This window comes from Xiphophorus maculatus, chromosome 20, assembly GCF_002775205.1.
Source record: "Xiphophorus maculatus strain JP 163 A chromosome 20, X_maculatus-5.0-male, whole genome shotgun sequence".
NCBI lineage: Eukaryota > Metazoa > Chordata > Actinopteri > Cyprinodontiformes > Poeciliidae > Xiphophorus > Xiphophorus maculatus.
In genome coordinates this window covers 15,236,766-15,256,210 of record NC_036462.1, presented here as the reverse complement: position 1 = coordinate 15,256,210, position 19,445 = coordinate 15,236,766, and the positions used below count along the sequence as shown (strand labels likewise).

The 19,445-nt window shown below is 41.4% G+C and overlaps 1 protein-coding gene across 1 annotated transcript in view; it reads right to left on the bottom strand.

Annotated features, from left to right (window-relative positions):
• LOC102224049 (ski oncogene-like) overlaps nucleotides 1-18,377 on the bottom strand; it is a 53,389-nt gene extending 35,012 nt beyond the window's left edge. The window contains exon 1 of the mRNA XM_014475929.2: nucleotides 16,983-18,377. Within this exon, the coding sequence (XP_014331415.2) occupies nucleotides 16,983-17,945 (963 nt within the window). The 5' untranslated portion in view covers nucleotides 17,946-18,377. The remainder of the gene's footprint in view (nucleotides 1-16,982) is intronic.
• Between the last annotated feature and the right edge of the window lie 1,068 nt (nucleotides 18,378-19,445).

Genomic DNA, 19,445 nt, shown 5'->3' with positions numbered 1-19,445 from the left:
GGACAGCGCAGGAGTCTGAGCGCCCCCAATAACGAGCGCCGCCGCCCGCTGCAGTCTGTGTGATGGAGTCTTGTTGGAAATCCATGCAGCTGCTCCACACAGCCACTCAGGCCGACTGTAGTCTGCCCACAGACAGCAGTAACTGGAGCCCACCCCTTTTTACACTGCAGCCCTGTCTACCACAAAATGGAAACCACAGTGTGCCTGGAATTTGCTTGGAGACACATGGAGATCCATGTAGCGCGGCAGTAAAACTCCATTAAAACTGTTAACTCCGCTGAGGCTCCTGAGCAGCACATTATCTGGGAGAGGCGAAAGATTTTAACTGTGAGCTCCAAGCAGAGCAGCGCCTCCACTAAAACAGGGCTTCAAAGAGAAAACAGTGACGAGATGAATCTGCTAATACTAATGATGCACTGTCAAGACATGCCAAGATGTGTCAGAAGGCAGAGCGTGGTTTTCAGCTCGCCGCTGAGAACTGGAGAGATGTGCTGTGAAATGTTTTGGAGACCAAAAATTTACACAATCAACGTGATAATAAGAGACAAACCCAGCCAAACTGTAACTATTTTAGTTTCAAAATGTCAGCAGAGATAGTGCTATAAGCTCGTGTTCTCAGTGGGTGGACTGTGATTACGCATAAAAACTTCCCGTCTTCTCGTGTCAGGAAGTCAAATGTGAGGCCACGCCCACTTCCTTTGTTACAGCATTAATTTTTTAATAACTTTTAATCACTAATGCCTTGAGGACACACTGATTCATGCTTAAATTGATAAGCAGAGACCAGGAGTTTACTAAAAGTAGAACGTGAGGAAAGTTCTAGGAAATGGCCGCCTTGATCCAAAATGTCCGCCCTCCTACGGCAGCTCAACTGATTTTTCTGTGGAACGTAACTCAACATTACTCCTGGAAAACATGAGTATTTGTGTTTTTTTTTCATAGAACAGATCTTAAATATTCAACAAAAAAGCAGCTTGGGAGCTGAAATACAAAGGAGAACTCTAAACATGTCTCAATAATCAATTAATCAATTGATAAATTAAAATGAGTTCAATAATTTCCATTCAGATTATTAATATTTTATAAAGGGCATTTTTGTTTACATAGTCCATTTATGTAGCTTTATTGTGGATATTTAAAATGTTCCAGTGTGGAGTGTTTTTTTCCTACAAAATTAAAGTTTGTCACTCTTTGAGAGCGAACTTGTCAATATATTGGTTGAAAGTTGTCTTAAAATGACAATGTTATTTTTTAACAATAATTTATTGTTTAGCAACATTTGTTGTTGCCAGATTTGTTGTGTCAGGCCTTCTATGCGCTGCCGTTCGTTAAGCAGCCAATCCAGGAGCTTCATTTATTTTCCTTGGTGCTGATTGGCTGGAAACAAGGAAGATGATTTCCGCTCCATATTTATGATTATTGAGGAACATTTGGTGTGTTAAATATTAAAACTGGCAGATTTTAGGTATTTGCAGATCATAACCTTTACGAATCCTGGAGGTAAAATGTATTTCTTGAGAGGTTACATGTCATTGTCTTGAATGGAAATGGAATAACTCAGCAGTGCCCCTCCCCTACCTGTAGCTGAGCACTGCTGGTCAGGACTTCTGAATGAAAAAGTAAAATGTTTGGGATTTACTCACATGGGCAATAAAATTAAGAACCGACCTGCTTAAAGAACCTTCTGGAGTTTATATTATAATGCATTAAGCTTGGACCAGCTTCATTATATACCAAGTTTTGTATTTCATCATTTGTAACGTTTTGAGGGTTAGCATAGTCCTTCACCCTCTTGTTGGCTTGACAAATTAATATTAGATTTTAATACTTATTTTTAGGGGTGCACCGATTTAGTGGCCAGACGATTTATTGGTGCAGATCTCCTTACTTTCAAGAGATCTGTGATCAGCTGATTCTTATAAATTAAGCCGATTTTATCCAATGATCTTATTTACTGAGGTCTAAAAATCAACCCCTGTCCTCTTCTGCTCTCCCGTTAGAGACGTTTGACTGACAGACCGGCCCACCAGGTCAAGTCTGCACGTTTACAGTTAACGATAATCACCCCCTGTTGCCAACTCAGCAACTTTCTTGCTATATTTAGCAACATTTCAGACAAAAAAAATTGTCTGATTGGACAAAATTGGAATCGGCAGAAATCGGCAATCGGCCTGAAAACTGCAATCGGTGCACCCAAACATATTTTCTTCTTTGCGGATGTTAAATCTATGTTTTTGTCAAATATGTAACCAAGACCTCCTTACTGCATGACTTCATTGCTACCACATAACAATGTTTCTATTACTATTTACACCAAACAATGCTGCAGGAGTTTTTTGTTTAAAGTGAAAGATGTTGCCTTGTTTTCAGCATTTAGATATGAAAGAGTCGTAATATTTCTCCTCTCACGGTGGTTCCAAGCTGTGCCCTCCGTGTCGAACATTGTTTTAAAGCTTCTCTCTGCCAAAGTGACTGAAATAACTTTTAAATCTCAATTTGCAAGCTGAGGCTTACTTTGTCCAAACCGAGCGTTATTAAAAACACCCATACATCCTGAGCACGCTGGCTGCTCCTTAGTGATAAAAACAAGTATTCTAACATTATTAACCCCAAATGTCTTTCCTTTTAAAAGTTGAGGCGTTCCACGAGGAGGCCGTTTTGGCAGTTCTTGGCCGTTAAGTGCGAGTGAGTGCCAGCCCCACCCCATTAAGAGCGAACCCCGCACGTCATGTGTTTCCACTTTACCGACAGGGTGGAAATGACCTCAACGCAGTAAAAAGATGACAAGGGTGCTAGTGCTGTTCACCAGATGTGAGCAGAAGAAGAAGGAGGAGAACTGAGGCAGGGAGGAAGGGGGGAGAGAAAACCATTCGCCTGAAGAATTTACTGCAAACCCCCGAGGAGCCTGTGATTGAGGGTTCGAGTCGAGCTCCAGAGGTTTCTGGCGTATCTCAGCGGCACTCAGGGAGCGCAAGGAAAGGAGAAAAAACTTCACCCACCCAAAATAATAAGCATAAACCACTGTCATTCCACTGCACCTGCCTGCAAACACAAAAGCCACTTCCTCCCACCGTGTCCAAGCGAGCGCCTTTATCCCATTTAGCGCAGCCTGCGCCGCGACAAAAGGCAGAGAAATTAGGGAGTTGCACTGATGATAGGGCGACTAATCTCTTTGGAGGGATTCATTATATCAGCGGAGCGTACAGTTGAGCAGCTGAAAGGGGTGAATTAAATATGGACATGCAGAGATGGCTGCCTTTGTTGGAGATGAGCGCAGGCAACAATGCCCCGTTATTACGCCTGGAATAATTCATACATTCCTCTCAGGGCAGACGCCGCAATAAGACCACCGTCCCTGCAATTGATTTAACACAACAGCCTGTCACAAGGTCACACACAAATTACCTCCAAAACATTTCTAGAAAGAGGAGATGCACCAATCCACTGACCAGGAATCCTGATCTGGTAGGTTTCATCTGTTCTGGTTGGTGGTGATGAAAAACACAAAAATAAAAGATTTTCCTGCGTTGTTGCTTCAATATAAGAAAACTTTGACACCAATAAACTTTTTTTAATCTAATTTCATAAGAATCACATAAATCCTATGCATTACAGTCGTTTTACTCAGCCAAAATCAAAAAAGGAATATTAGAAATCTGTGCTAGAAGGTCAAAGCAGTGGATTTTTGCATATTTGTGGTTCCATATTTGCAGATTTTTCTGTGGAAAGTGACTCCAAACTATTAGTGGATTTGTTTGTAGTATATCTCTGAAGTATTTTTTAAAATGCAGCTTTCGAAGCTGAAATACATAAGAGTAACGCCACTTGGGATCCTACTGGCTGGTGATTGAATGAAGAAAAAATAAACTCAATGCGACAAAATATGAATCGGCAGAAAGGGAAAAAAATTATTTATGTTTGCTTGGAAAGTTCTGATTGTTGCATCATTCACTACTAACAGATTTATATTATTTCAGTACATTAAAGTCAGAAATATTAAACTAGTTTAACATGGAAGAAAAATAAAATCAAACCTGATTGCTTAGATCTCAGTGATAACTGTAAATTGGTTTTGGCCGGAAACAACTAGCTTGGTGGATCTTTCTCTCTTTTTTATGTTATTACTGTTAGTGCAAACAAATAAAATAAAGGCATCAAGACGTCAAAATGTGTTTAAATATCACTAATGGGCCCCAGTGGTGCAATCCTTCAGGTCAGAGTAGCACCACTTCAACATACTTTTAGAGAAATCCCTCAATTTAGAGTAAAAAAATGTTTGGTACTGTACAACTGATCAAATTATCAATCATTTAATATTTAAAAATTACAGAATCAGATAGACCAAATTATGAAGTGAAGTGGAAATTTTGGTAATTTAAGGACCAAAATGACAATAATTCATATAAGTAACAAAAAATAACAAAATCAGGCAAAATAAAATGTTTCCAGATCAGTTTCTTTCACTACAAAACTTTAATAAAACCTACCGTTATGTGTCTGTGTCTGGTAAATGTTTGGCTAAAACATGTTTGTTTTTCATTTAGTGGGTAAATAGTCCAGAAGTTTTATTCAAGTAAGAGTAGAAATACTTCATAATAAAATTACTTAGGAACAGTGTAGTAAAAATACTCCTAAAAGTATACTGTACATATATTTTTTCAAAAAAGTTACTAAAGTAAATGTAACTAGTTGCCACCCTGTGAATATGTGATTGGTGAATATTTAATATGTTAGTAACATTTTAAAAGGTCAGAGCTAAAAAAGAAGCAGAAACCAGTTCTGACCTGGAAACGCCTCTATTATTAGATTTATATTCTGTTCCTAAGTTACAGCTAAAACCGTTTCACTTGTCTGGATTGAATAAAAGAAAATGAAAGAAAGAAGCCAGAAGTGGGGATGGGCCTCCTTGTTTCTGCATCTTCTTCTTCTAACAGGTTTATGTTCTTTCTTTAAGCTGCAGCTGAAAACTTTGGACTTGTCTGCAGTGAGACGGAAACAAACAGGTGACTTAAACACACTCAGTGCTGAGCAGCAGATTAGATCCGCTGGCACCAAAAGGAGAGGTGATTAGTTTTCATGATTATCTGAAAAGCAGCTTGAGGTTTTTTTTAAGATGATGTGAGCGCGTCAGGCTCCTGTCTTCACATCAGCCCTCCTAGCTGCTTTAGACACACGGCTTATAATAGTCCCCTCATTATAGGATAAAGGGTGGGCCTGCTCTATTTCAAGCTGCAGCAGCAGGTGTGAGTATCTGTGCTTGGAAAAAAAGCCAGAGGACTGTCAGAGCCACAAGCAGTGACACTTTGGGCAGTCGTGGAAGTACCAGGCACCTGCGACAGGAGAGGCGGGCTGGGCGTCCATCTTTCCGCCTGTCCTTTTGAATGGAGAGAAAGGAAGAAGAGCAGGGTGGGGCAGGTGTACTCTGCTTTTTAATGCAAGGTCAGGGGCAGAAAAAGCTCCCCACCTGACCAGATGATGCTGCGGCGGAGAGGGACAGAACCCATGGTGACTGTAATGCTGAATAAATAATGTTCCTCCACTCGCCTGCAATAGAGTCTGCTAGGACAGCTGTGCTGAATTCATTTGATACGGGCGCCTGCTGACAATGCGGCATTGCTCCATCTCTGCAAGAAAGCATGTTTAGCTTAAGTCTAAGAGCGCACATGGTGGAGGGGGGCAGAATAATTATTGTGCTGCGAGCTTTGACCCAGGGTGGAGGAATAAAACGTCCTGGAGATCCAAGCGCTGTTCAGAAGGTACATCAGGTACACACGAGGAGCGAGTCCAAAAACCCGCCGAGCCCACTCGTTTGTGAATTTAGCCAGCACTTGAAACGAGAGGAAGGACGGTTATGAGGTCATCCTGACAAAATATCTCCATCTCCATCTATCTATTTGTAATGAAGGGGATGGATGATGAGTTTCCGTCCCTCCAAAAGAGACGTGTGCCTGTATGTAGGCCAGTGTGAGCACAGACTCACGCTGCGCGCTCACCAGAGTGGAGGTGGAGATCTAAGTATAATGCAGAGTGAGGGGGAGTGCAGCAGGAGATCTCAGCGGAGGAGAGGAGCAGAGTCCTGGGTCTGCGCCTCTGCGCTAACGCGTGTCCTACGGGGTCGAGGAGGAGGTGTCAAACCGAGGAGGTGAGGCAGGAGAGGAGGCGTCAGTCAAGGTCCGGGCGATGCGGGGTGAAGTGGGAGAACGGGATGCAGAGAGGAGAGGAGCTGTCGAGTCGCAGCGCAGAGGTCACGATGAGGGAGTTTGGGCAGGGAGTGGGGGAGGGGGAGGTCTCTGAACTGTAAGAGGGCCATGCACTGTGACTTCTCTGTGTGTGTGTGTGGGTGTGTGGGCGTGTGTGTGTTGTGGCGCTGTTCTTTAAGCCAACCAGCCAGAGAGCACAAAGTTCTTATTTAGCACAGGAAGAGCAGCTCTGCTTAGCAACCACAGGCGCCCTCCAATCACGAGCGCAGATGAACAGACTCCGACGGAGGACGAGTCCTCTCAGAGTCTGACGGAGGCCTCAAAATGTTGCGGTCCAGGCCTGCCCACACGCACAAGCACACGCAACAGATCTGGAGCTCAACGCGCCGCCGTTCACAGTCAGACTCCCCCGCTTCACCGTCGACTGAACTCGCAGAAGAATCCAAAATTAATCTGAACCTTCCTTAATCCCAAAATAAATTATGCATATCCCGAAGAGCGACGTAGTCGCGTAAATCCCTAAAACACTGATTCTTCTCCCTTCTTCTGGCTCGGCACCAGGCCCGGGTGAACTGACGGCACCCAACCCCCGATTGGGATCTGCTAGCCATCAAAACAGGAGGCACGGATGAGATTTGGCCCAAAACGCCGTCTGAACACTGAGCAGTCTGTTTGGTTTTAGCTGCCTGAGCTAATCCTCCTCCCGATAGCTTTGAAGGTGTTTGGTGGGCGGATTGTAGGCGAGAGCAGCATGCCGATTTGTCATATGGCACCAGCAGGGCCTACTTCTGCTCTGGCTGGATCTCCATTAGCACATGTCCAATGTGGTCTAACAGTTCTGCGGCGCTGCAGGTCAATCAAAGAGACGAGCTTTAGAGGGTTGAATATCGCAGTACGCTTCGTGAGTCTGTCGGCCCCCAGTCAGGCAGGCGTTTGTGGACGGGGGAATGTACCATTGTTGGTTTTCTCCGTGCGGTATCACTAATTCATGCTCTAATTAGAAAATTCCAGTGGGAACGGCTATAAATTGTCAAGATGCTATGAACAGACTGGAGAGGGAGGAGAGACTTCTGAGTGTTTCTGTAAAGAAGGAAAAAAAGGCAGAATGCGTCCAGAGAACTTGTCAGTTTTGAGGCGCACCATGGTCTCTGCATTCCAGGAGTTATGTGGGATTATTGGAGTTTAAAGCCCCCCCCCCGACTGCAGCAGCTTAGTAGCTCAGCAAGCAGCAGATGCAGACTCCAGGATTTCCTGTCTATGCACCAGATGGGCCTGACTCTTAATCACAGAGTTGGAAACCAGGAGGTTATCGAGGAGGAATTGATGATGATGATGATGATGATTGTGGTATTACACTAACCCAATACAGGCATCTGCTCTGCAGCTAACGGCCCGACTGACTAACTAGCTCGTCTCCTCCTCATCCCACCATCCTCCTCCAGTTACACAAGAAGTTTTCACAAGTTAGCTCAGCGGCTAACCGTCCACACAAACGATCAGAAGTCACTTTTACTCCCTAATCTGCATGTTTGAGTATAAAAATTTAAATAATCCTCACTTCTTTTTATAAAACCACAGAATTTACATTTAAGTAGAGTTTAAAGGCAATTACATAACTAATTAAATCCCAGGTAATACAACAGAGGTTTGAAAATGATGTGGGGTTCCACAGGGATTTGTGCTAGGACACCTATTTTTAATTTTTGGTGACAGCAACCTTCATGGAAATGTATGAAGTGCTCCATATTTAAAATATATTGGTGATCAAAAGGAAAGGCAGAAACAGCTGTTTGGAAATATTTAAGGTCATAAGACAAATGAAAACCCAGCAGCTCTTTATTCCTTCATTTTTACAATCTAAAGGCAACTTTTATCTCCACAGATTGCATGATTAATTAACCAGGGGGAAGAAAGCTGCAGAATAAGTACCTGGAAACACTTGCTAAGTTTAACAAATGCTAATTTAAATGTATAAGTAATGCCTGTACTAATAATTATGTCATGTTGGCAGAAATAGGAATCATTTTTGCTTTTCACTTTTAAAATAAAACCATCTGGAACATCTTCTCATTTTTAAATACTGATTCAAATCAAGATTAAAACACTGTGAGGATTTCTTATCAGCCCATGTTCAGCTTACACAGATTTAGTTGTGTCAAAATAAATATTTTAGCTCCACTAATACTGAATGTTCTCAGAGTTTCACTTGAATTTGAGGATGTAATTACCTGGAAGTTTAGGGCTGAAACGATTAATTGAATTAATCATGATTAATCGATTATTGACGTATTGGTCAACTAATCGATTAATCGTTTACTGGAGCATGCAGACTATAAAGAGGCAGTGATTAAACCAAAACTGTACAAAAAATAAGTACATTTTGCATTTAAGAAGAAAAATCTTTGTATTTTATACCCACAACTCCTCAAGTGGCATTTTTAGCTTCACTCGGTTCAAATTGTATAAAAAAAATCTCCTCTTAAGCACATTTTCCTTATTATAATTAATCAAGACAGATTAGTAGACTGTATTATTTTGTTGTAGATGTATCCTTTGCTACAAATGATTAAGGGTTTACTACAAGAAAGCTGTGCTATTGCAATTTAGGCAATAAAATGTTTATTTTCTTACTTAAAAAAGACAATTAATTGTTTATTTGCACCTTTATTGTATTCAATATTGTGTAAAAATCAAAGGCTGAAGTAGTTAAATAAAACCATGTGCAGAATGTTCCATTTTTTTAACCGATTAATCGTCAGAATAATCGATTACTAAGACAATCACTGCTTGCAGCGCTGCCTGGAAGCTTTACATTTCTCTAAAGGTTCCAGTAATGATGATATTCAGTTTTTATTTTTCTCAGGCCTTCATTTTCCATCAGACATGCAGACACCACCATGGGCTCCTATCTGTCTTTTCAGAACGTAACAAGGAAAGCGGTGACACAGCAGTCTCACTCGTGTGGATTTCCCACCCTGAGAGGGGCAGGAGGTTAGAGACCTTTCCACGCAGCGTCCAAGAAACGCGGCGCGCTCAAAGAGCCGCTCGCCGCACTTCACAGCCTCTGAAAGCCTGCCCCTCAAACAAAGGAGGCAGCAGGTCTTTAGCACACATTACCCATGAGAGAGCCCCAGCTGACACCCTTTTAACACGGGGTCACCGCTGCCAGAATGAAGGCCACAACCCCTGGGAGCTCCTGACACCCCTCTGCCTCGACGAGCTGCCTCTGTTCGGCTGCAGCGCTCCGGTCAGCAGTCACAAGATAGGAAGCCACAGGGGTTACCATAGCTTCGGGGTTTAGTTTAGCTTAGTTTTATTTTTGTTATGACCGCTTGTTTGTCTAATTTAATTAGTTTCAGTTTGTTTTTAGTGTGCTTGCTAGTTTTTATTTGTTATTAGTTGGAAACCAGCAGTTTGCTTGTTGGGAAAAAATTGAGTCATGTTGCTAAAAGTGAAAGAGCATTGATCACTATTATTAATGATTCAACAAGGATGTTAAATAAAAATAGATCTTGGAAGCTGAGAGTTGTATTGCAGGCTAGCTACCTCAGCAGCTAGCTTATTAACAAACTAACATTTGTGAAATATGGACTTCTTAGTTTTTATTAGTTATAAACTAGTGTGTTAGTTTTTATTAGTTATAAACTAGTGTGTTAGTTTTTCATGTTAAAACTAGCTTGTTGTTATTAAGCTTCAAAGCTGTGAGTTATATTGTTGTAAAGCAGCAGACTGCAGGCTAGCTACCTCAGCAGCTAGCTAGTTAGCAAACTAATATGGACTTTTTAGTTTGTATTAGTTAAAAACTAGTTTGCTAGTTTTAATTAGTTGAAAATTAGCAATTTGTTTGTGTGGAAAATTTTGAGTCATGTTGCTAAAAGTGAAGGCGCATCAATCACTATTATTAAGCTTCAAAGCTGTGAGTTATATTGTTGTAAAGCAGAATAGCTATTGTATTGTTAGCTACTGTATTACTGCTAGTTAGCAGATAGCTAATTAACAAAATAATTTTGGCGTGATTTGGACTTGCTAGTTTTTATTTGTTAAATATTATTTAGTTTTAGTTTAGTTTTTATTAGTTATAGTACTGGTTTTAGTATTGCATTGTGATTATATATACATTGTAATGAATACTCAACAGAATATACCATTTTCAAAAAAACTCTTTTCCACTATTGTTGAACAACTAATGGAGTCTGGCATTTTCTCCCAACTTTTATCCGGACCAGACATAAGGAGTGCCGTAATTTCTCCGATATCTGACGTAAACTGCTTGTGTGAAGGAGAAAAAAAATTCATTTCACGTCATTTCAAAAAGCTAATGAACAGATTCATAGGATACTATATTTGTAATTTCAATATGTTTTAGTTAGTTTTAGAAATGCACAATATAGCTCCAGTCAGCTTTAGTTTTCCCCCGTTAATTACCGTTTTTGATTTAAAATGTTTTCTCCATCTCAGTTTTAGTTAACTGTAATAACAAAGATGGGTTAGTTTTTTTAAGAACAATATTCTTCAGAAGAGATCCGGACCGGCGGTGGTGAGATTAAAGAATACATTAATGTGAATCAAGTTCGTCTGGTAGCGTTTAGTCGGGTTTATGTGGTTGGGTCAGGTTTTAGCTGGCTGGGTCAGACAGACCCATCGAGGTCCGAAGTGTTGAACCGCAGCGGCTCTCAGGACTTAGAGAGAGGTCAGCAGACAGATGGGAATGGAAATGAGCCGGCGGTGAGCTGATTTTAATCTGGCTCATACAGCTGATCCAGCCATAACATTTGGCTGTTTCCATTAAAACACACAGGAACCTGGACGTACATGGCGGCGCCCACACACGCAGTCTGAGGATAATGGGAGCTAAAGAGAATTAAAAAAGGAGAATAATTCATCTTTAATAAAATCCTTCTCCTCCGCCAGCCTTTGCTTCACATCAGTCCAGGTTTGAGGCTTTTTGCATCGAATGAGGAGAACAATGGGATGGGAAACGGCATAAATTGGCCTCAGTTGGGTGGTTTTAATATCCATTCCCATTACAGACGGTCCACACAGAGCCCCCTTTAGCTCTCCACTCGGTCAGATGATTGATCGCATTGGCCGTACTTCTTAGGGATTTTGTTTTTACAGTTAATGCTCAGAGGTATTCCACTTTGGCCTGAACGAAAAGTTTTTATTTCAATTCCAATCCTCTTTCCTACAGCTTTCCATGCTAATCAGAAAAGTCAATATTTAAAATCGCTACATGCAAAGGTCAGCATAACGGAGGAAAATTGGATTTTCCTACAGCAAAAATCATGAAGAATCTCACTCAAAAACAGCAAAAATATGATTATTACAGCTTCACAATATCAGCAAAAACCTGAGGTAATATTCTAATAAGACTTGCAAAAATAATCAAATACTTAAATATACAATATTAATGTCGCTTTTCTTTGGCTGCTCTGCAAACATTGCTGTTGGACTAAGTCTAAGCTCTGCAGAAATGATAAAAAATGATAAATGATAATCCTATTCCTACAGGATTTCATAAAAAAACTCTTTTAGCAGTGAAACTAATTATTTTGTAGCTAGCAAGTTTTTTGAATGACTAGTTCAACAAAATATTGGCATACATATACGACTGTTTAAAATTACGAATCCAAAAGCGCTATGAATCCCCTCCCCCACCCGTTGCTGGACACTTAGCAGAAACATGGGTTCCTACACACTTCTTACGCTTCCAACAATTTGCTTGTTTGGAAAAATGTGAGTCATGTTGCTGAAATGAAGGAGCACCACCGTATCAGGAGCACTATTATTGAAGGTGTAGTTGTATAAAAATACAGCTTGGAAGCTGAGAGTTGAATTGTTGTAAAGCAGCAGACTGCAGGCTAGCTGCCTTAGCAGATAGCTAATTTACAAACTAATATTGGCACGATTTGGATTTAGAATTTTATTGCAGTATTTTGTGGTACTACTGTGATGACAACATAGATTATGAGAAAAAATATATATATTTATTACTATTTTCTAGGTATTTATTACTATTTTCTGGCTGCAACGTATGTCACTAAACTGAACACAGTAGCTGCATTTAATAAAACTGTCAAATTTACTGGTATTTATTGATGGTTTTGTGGAACAAACAGGGAAGAAAATTGCAAAAATAACATTTCTGATCATATTCTTAGTTTTGTTTTTTAATTTACCATCAATAAGTGAAATTTATCATGATGACGATCAAAATTTTTATAATTCTAAAAAAATTCACAATAAATGATTATCTCTAGCTACAAATAATTTTATTCTTATTTTAAATGGGTGAAATCTTGTTTTTAAGGCGAATGTCAGATTATATTAATGAATAAGAATTAATCACAGGAAAAAATACTCTGAATACTTTAAATTAAATTTGAAGAAAAAAGCCACAAATCTCAGATTTTTATCCCTAATGGTGAAATTTAAAAACAGCAAAGCTGCCGTTGGGAGCGGTGTTTGTTGTGTACATTTCTCCATTTTTTATCAGGAAGCCATCTGGCAGCTGGAGTGGACACCAGGCCGTGTGATTGGACGGTGTAAAAAGAATGGGGGGTTGGCTGGGTCATTATCTTCGCAGGGGGAGAAAGGGTCAGAGGTCACAGCCCTTTGACAACACATGTCAAAGCCCGGCTCACACACCTTGCAGCTTCTGAATGGGACGGTCTGCGGCGGCGGCCCCCTGCAATCTGCCCCCATCTGCAGCTAACTGACCAAATGCTTCATCAGATGCAAACCGGAGAAACTTTTAATTAACACTCAGATCAGTCAAGAAATCCTTTAAAGCCGCGCCGACGCGCTCAGCAGCTCCGCTCCTCTTTCAGCGCACAGGGAGGGAGTCTAGACAGATGATCCAACCAGACAAGGTATCCTGTCTCTTATTAATAAAACACCCCTGACATCAGAGAGGCTGTGGCAGCCCGATAACATTGTGTCTTCATTCGGGCTGGGTAAGTCGAGCCAAGCGCAGCCACGGCGAGTCCAGTTGGGCCTTTCAGCAGCTCGTCCTGTCAGGCTGATGTATGGGCAGAGCGCTGGCGAGCGGCTCCCCGAGGATCAGGCCTGTCTGCTAACTGGGACACGGGTGACAGTGAACCACAGCGAACCCACATTACCAACCCCCCACTCCACTCCGTCCTCCTCCTCCTCTTGGCTTCGCTGCCTCCATGATGCTCAGTTCATCACACACACTCTGAGAGAGCGTCTGGACTGAACGTTTAGAGAGAAACCATAACGGCACAGGTGATACATCAACTCCGCTGTCTGAAGTTAGAAAGACATCAACCACATCTGTAGAAAATAAAACTGTTAGAAATCTACGAGTTAGCTAGGAGTTATGGATGCAATTATTAATCGACTTACGACTAATTAGCTTAAAGTTAGTTCCAGTATGTAGCTTTTGTAAACATTTATTTTTTTCACGTATTTGTTGAAATTGTCACCATTTCATCACAGCATAGAATGACACAAATAAACTGTGAAAAAATGTAGCTCCTCTCCGTTTCTCAGAACTCCCAAAGCTAACTAGAACCAACCAATCAGAGCCAGGAGGCTGGTCTTAGCGCTGCCAATTGCAATCTCATGTAGCAGCTAGCATAGCCTCTTGTGAATGCTTAGGCTAGTTAGCATAGCCACCTATGACAGCAGGTAAAGTTTTCCTGTAAAGTAAGTTGTTTCTATGCTATTAGCACATTTATCAGCGAGTACATGGGGATGATTGACAGCACTAACACCTTTGTCCTGGCTCTCATTGACTGTTTTTGATTGGGAGCTGTTCGTTTCTTCCGACAGTAATAATAGCTCAGGGAGGAGGTGGAGGTAATCTGTCTTTTCATAGATTATCTGTGTGTCATTGTGACAGTTTTAACAAATGTTAAAAAAAAACCCCACAAAAAACCCATTCTTTTTTAATAAAAGTTACATACTGCAGCTTTAACTAATACCGTCTGCTTAGACGCTCCTTTTATTGTTGTAGTTTGGCCGCCAACCAGCAGTGGGCACCGCTCCTTAAGCGGAGCCCGTTTATGCAGAAGCAAAGATGGCGTCCATAGTTACCCGAACGGGAAAGAGAAACGGTCCACACCGGTGTGGGATTCAAAATTAGCTTTATATAATTCTGTTTAGAAATATAAACTGTCGAAAAGCGTCTTAAGATTCACTTAAATGGCGCTCAGTCAGCCGAGCTGCGTCAGTTTCTCATTGAAACGTTTCTGATTTGCTACAAAGACGAGGATGATGTGTTAGGAAAGCGGAGGGCACAACAGGAAAATGGTGCCATGATGGAAAAACATTTTGAGAGCTAACAAATTTCAAAGAGCAACCACAGACAATACTTCTGTATAAATATCTCTATTCATGGGGAATTAAGTGTTTTGATATTCTTATCACCTTTTATTTGTTTATTAAGCAACTTAAGAGGTTCCTGTTTTGTTATATTTTTCAAATATGTCTGTTAATAAAATGTGAAAACCACAATTTTCTGTTTATTCAGTCAGTATTTAATACAGCTGACACAAAATGATGTTAAAATTTAATGATGGTATTTTTTAATTTCATTACATGAAAAAAGTACATTATCGAAAGACTCAGTTTTTTAAGGTAATGTCCACTTATCAATTAATCGTTAGTTGATTGATAAGATTAATTGATAACTTGCACCGTAGTAGTAACTAGTTAGATTTACGCTAATTGGAAAACAAAATTGGTAGTATTTTTACTACGCTGTACTTACTTGAGTAACTTTATTATGAATTACCGCTACTTTTGCTTAAAATTTCTGGATAATCTACTTAGTATGAGTAACTTCACTGAATTAAGAACAAGCTTCCTTTAGCCAAAAAGTCACCAAACAATCACCTGCAGTTTTTGTTAAAGTTTCATAAGTTTCATATTGATGATGTATTTTTTAAAATATTGAATGACGTTGAGTAAACTTTTACCAGATACTTTTTTTACTTGAGTAAAAATAAGTTGACGTAGTGCTATTCTTACTTGAGTACAGTCGTTGGATACTCTGAATATTTTGAAGAAACCCATAACTGCACAGGTGATACATCAACTCTGCTGTCTGATGTTAGAAAACACATAAACTGCGTCTACAGGACGCTTGGAAAAAGAAAACCGCAGACAATTATTTCCTGCTAGAAATCTATAAATTAGCTTAGAGTGCTCCTTTAAGGACACTTAAAACCAAGAAGTCTTCATTTTTCCTAGCATGAGGCATCTTTTGGGCCCGGCTCACACTGGAGCAGCGCCACGGTGATGCATTCAGAGAAGTCCACTCATTATCAGAGTCCCACATAGCAGCTGCTCTGTGACGAAGAATCAGCCACCTCGTCTCTTAGCCCCGAGCTTCCCTGACCCACGCAAACCCCCTCTTTTCTTTTCTGTTTTTTTTTTTTTGCTTTCTCCCACACACACACACACACACACACATTTCCATATTCTATAAACCTCATTAAACTCTGTTCTCCAAACCTTCTGACGCTGCCCCGCCTCCCTCAAACTCATAAAACATGTCATTGAGAGGTCATTCATCAGGACGCAGATGACCTTCGATAACCCTGAAGAGTGGGAGGGGAGGAGGTGGCAGAATGGATGCTCGATTTTCACATTTTGTCACGTCAAGTTCCCCAAATCTTTCTGTATTTTAATTGGGTTTAATGTAAAATATCAACTCCAAGTAACAAATAAGTATAAATGGTGTTCAGTGGGTCCAGATCAGCCGGACCGATGGAGAAAATCTGCAAACATCAACTCTTTCCACAGATTCCCAATTAGATTTAAAGAGGCGTTATCAGGTATTTTCCATTTTATAGCACAATCAAGTAACTCTGTTACGTTCAGTTATTGTGAAAATGCTGTTTATATTAAATATGGCAAATAAATTTGACTTTGTAATTTAACCTTGAAATTGGGTCTCTGTCTCTTTAAGAAGCTCCTATTCGTTCCTCTATTAAGCATATAGTAACATTTTTACCAGCATTTCACTGAGATGCAGCTCCTATATGAAGCGCAGCAGACTCACAGTTTCACCAGCTGTTCCCTAATTGCTGCTGCCGCTAGTCTGGAGGGGCTGAACGGTTGCCATGGGAGACTAAAGGATTTCTCAAACATGCATAAAAGAATCAAAAATAACTCACCAGGTTTGTTTTAATGAGGGAATAACATAACATGATGTAAGGCTTGAAAAAAGGTTGATTTTACGTAATACTGCCCCTTTAAGCCTGGACTTTGACTAGGCCACTGGCTCTAAACCTCACATTGTGTAAAAGTTGAACCTTCACCACAGGTTCAAGTTTTTTTTCTTTTCCTTTGCATTTGGCGCTCAATTAACCCATCAACTCTGACCAGCTTCCCTGTCCCTTACAAAGAATAACATTACCACAGCATGATGCTGCCACCACCATGTTTCATTGTGTGGTTAATTAGGCCATGACGATGTACCAGAGTACCGTAGTTTTCTATCACACACAGCGGTTTGGATGGACAAAAAGTTCAATTCTGGCAAACCTGAAATGTTTTCACCTCACAATCAAGTGGCACTTTTTAAAATCAACATAAAACTCAATAATAATAACTTCTGTGGTCATAATGTTTGAAAAAGGGTCAAGTAAAGAAAGAGCGTAATGGTGCAGAAGTAAACTCAAAGATAGTCTGGGGGGAAAGTCAGAATTCAAGCTAATCGATGTACATAATGCAGGAGAAAGATGAGGCTCTTGAAATGTCCAAAAATCAAATGTTTCAAACAATCCAGTAATTAAGAAAATGACTTACTCTGCAGGATTTACTGGACAGCTTCCTCGTCAGATCATATCTCCCTTTCAGCTCTTTCAGCAGCTGCTCCAGGTGACTTTTCTCCTCCTTGTCGCTATAGTCCGGGTCCAAGAGCACGTAAGCCCGCCAGTTGGCCGAGTCGAAGCCCCAGTGCACCGTCCGGTTCTCCAGCCGCTTGTGGCTGTGCACCACAAACTTGTGAGGAGGGAACATGAGTCTGCAGTCCATGCACTGGATGCAGGCGGCGGCCGGACCCGTGTACAGCTCCGGGACGAACAGGCCCTTGCACCGACCGAAACACTCGTGGTAGACCTTGAAGCTGCGCTCGGTTCGCTCCAGCTCCAGGGAGCCCAGCTCCTTGTTGCAGTGAGGCGGGTACGTCCCGCCGTAGATGAGCGCGTTGCACAGGCGCTCGGCGTCCGTCTGGGTGATGAGCCCGCAGGACGGCGCGGAGAAGGGCAGGATCCCCACCACTTTGAGGATCTCCAGCTGGTCCGCCGTGCACCGGGAGCAGTAGATGTGCAGGTCGTCGCACACCGAGTTGATCTGCTGCAGGGAGAAGTCTCTCAGGACGCTGTTGAGGATCTGCGGCAGGCACAGCCGCTTCTCCCCGCCGACCACGAAGCAGGAGATGGGCTCCCGCTCCAGCACCGTCTCGCACCTCTCGGTGGAGCGGTCGGACGGGATGAAGAGCGGGCCGGACATCACCGGGGGCGTCTGGGCCGGCAGGGAGAGCACGATCTCCGCGGATTTGCCATCCTTGGCGAAGAGCGAGTCCTGGTGCCACCGGGCGGAGAACGCCGCCGGTCCGCCGAGGGAGCGCATGGAGCTGATGTGGAACTGCTTCAGAGTTTGCTGAAGTCCGGGATGGGGCTGGAAGCCGGAGCCCTCCATGTTGTCTGTGGCTGGAAACTCAAAAATGAAAGCTGGGGGGAAACTCTCTGGATCGTTCTTCCTCAGCATCCGGCAACAAGCTCGCTAAGGCGCATTTCCATGTCGGCGGAGAAGCTTCCCAAGCGCGTCCATTCAGAAAACTGAAAGCTGCCGGGATCACAGGCCAGTTCCTGTAAACCAAACTCACGAATAAAAAGTGGTGAAGCCGAGGCGAGAGAAGTCTTTCAATCAGCGGGTATTCTCTGCGACGGAGATCCTGCGGTTTTACGCACTCCGAAATAAGGCTCGTCTGCTCAGTCTGGCGTACTCTCAGCCTGTCTCCCCACTCAGCCAGTCAGTGTGTGCGAGTCTCTCCCTCTCTCTGTTTGTTTGTGTCTGGTTCAGTCATTGAATCCCAGCCAGGAATGTGACTGACTCCCCGGGCTGGCTCTTCCCTCAGCCAGCTGTTCCTCCCTCCGCTTCATGGCAGCTGCACACAGAAAAAACCAAACCCAGGCGAGGGTGGAGCTCCTGGAAATGAAGTTGAGTCGGCAAATGTAACGCAAATTAAACACTTTATTATTATTACTAACCTGGAAAATCTTGATTTGTGTTGCAGGGGACTACCGTCAGCATAAGAATAAGAAATTACAGAGAAGTGAAAATATTTAATTGACGTCGTTTGTCAGGATATAACAAATTAATTGGCAGAAATATGACATTTATTTCCATATTAAAAACAAAAAGTCTGCAAATAGTCTTGGACAATAACTTTCTCCATTACTTGGTGGTTTCTTTTTCTGTTAATTTTAGTGTTTCCTCAAGAATTGGCGTATTTAATTAATAACTTAAGACAAAAAGCTGTATTTTTTTTACTCAGTGTATGTAAACTTCTGGTTTAAGCTGTAGATTATCAGGGGGATTTTTTCATACAAAGAAATTATAAGATAGTGAAAAATTTATAAATATGCCAACATTGGAGACCATATACAGTCAATATCAAAACATTTTCAGATTTAAAATAATATTTCAGCAGGTATTAAACTTAATTTTACTGTATTAAAAGTGGGCTGATGTAATATTCTTATAGAAATTAAATGTTTAATTCGCCGCAAGCATAAAAACATCAAAGTTAACAGAAATAAAGCTTCTACTTTAAGCTGTTTTTTACTCATTGAAATAAAACGCTCACTTATTCAGAGCCTTTAATTTGAAATAAATAAATCACAAAGTTTCAAAATAAAATCCAGAGCAATTTCCTTTAGATTAAATTACATCTGCCGGTGTAAATCCAGCTGTTGTGTGAAACGTCAGAGGAAACAGCAGAGAGGTCGTAGATGAAGGTGGAGAAGATTTCAGCAGGATGAATTTAATAAACATTTTACCAAACCTTCAACATCTTGAGACATTTTAATCCATCTTCTCCAAGGAAAGCATTAATCAGAGGAGCATCAAACATGCTCTGATCACCTGCAATAAACTATAGCCATTTTATAAAACAATATGGTATTTTAACAAGTGTAAGTGGTGGCTGCATCATGCTGCGTGAATGTTTCTGTTCTGCAGAAACTGGTCAGACTTGATTGAGCT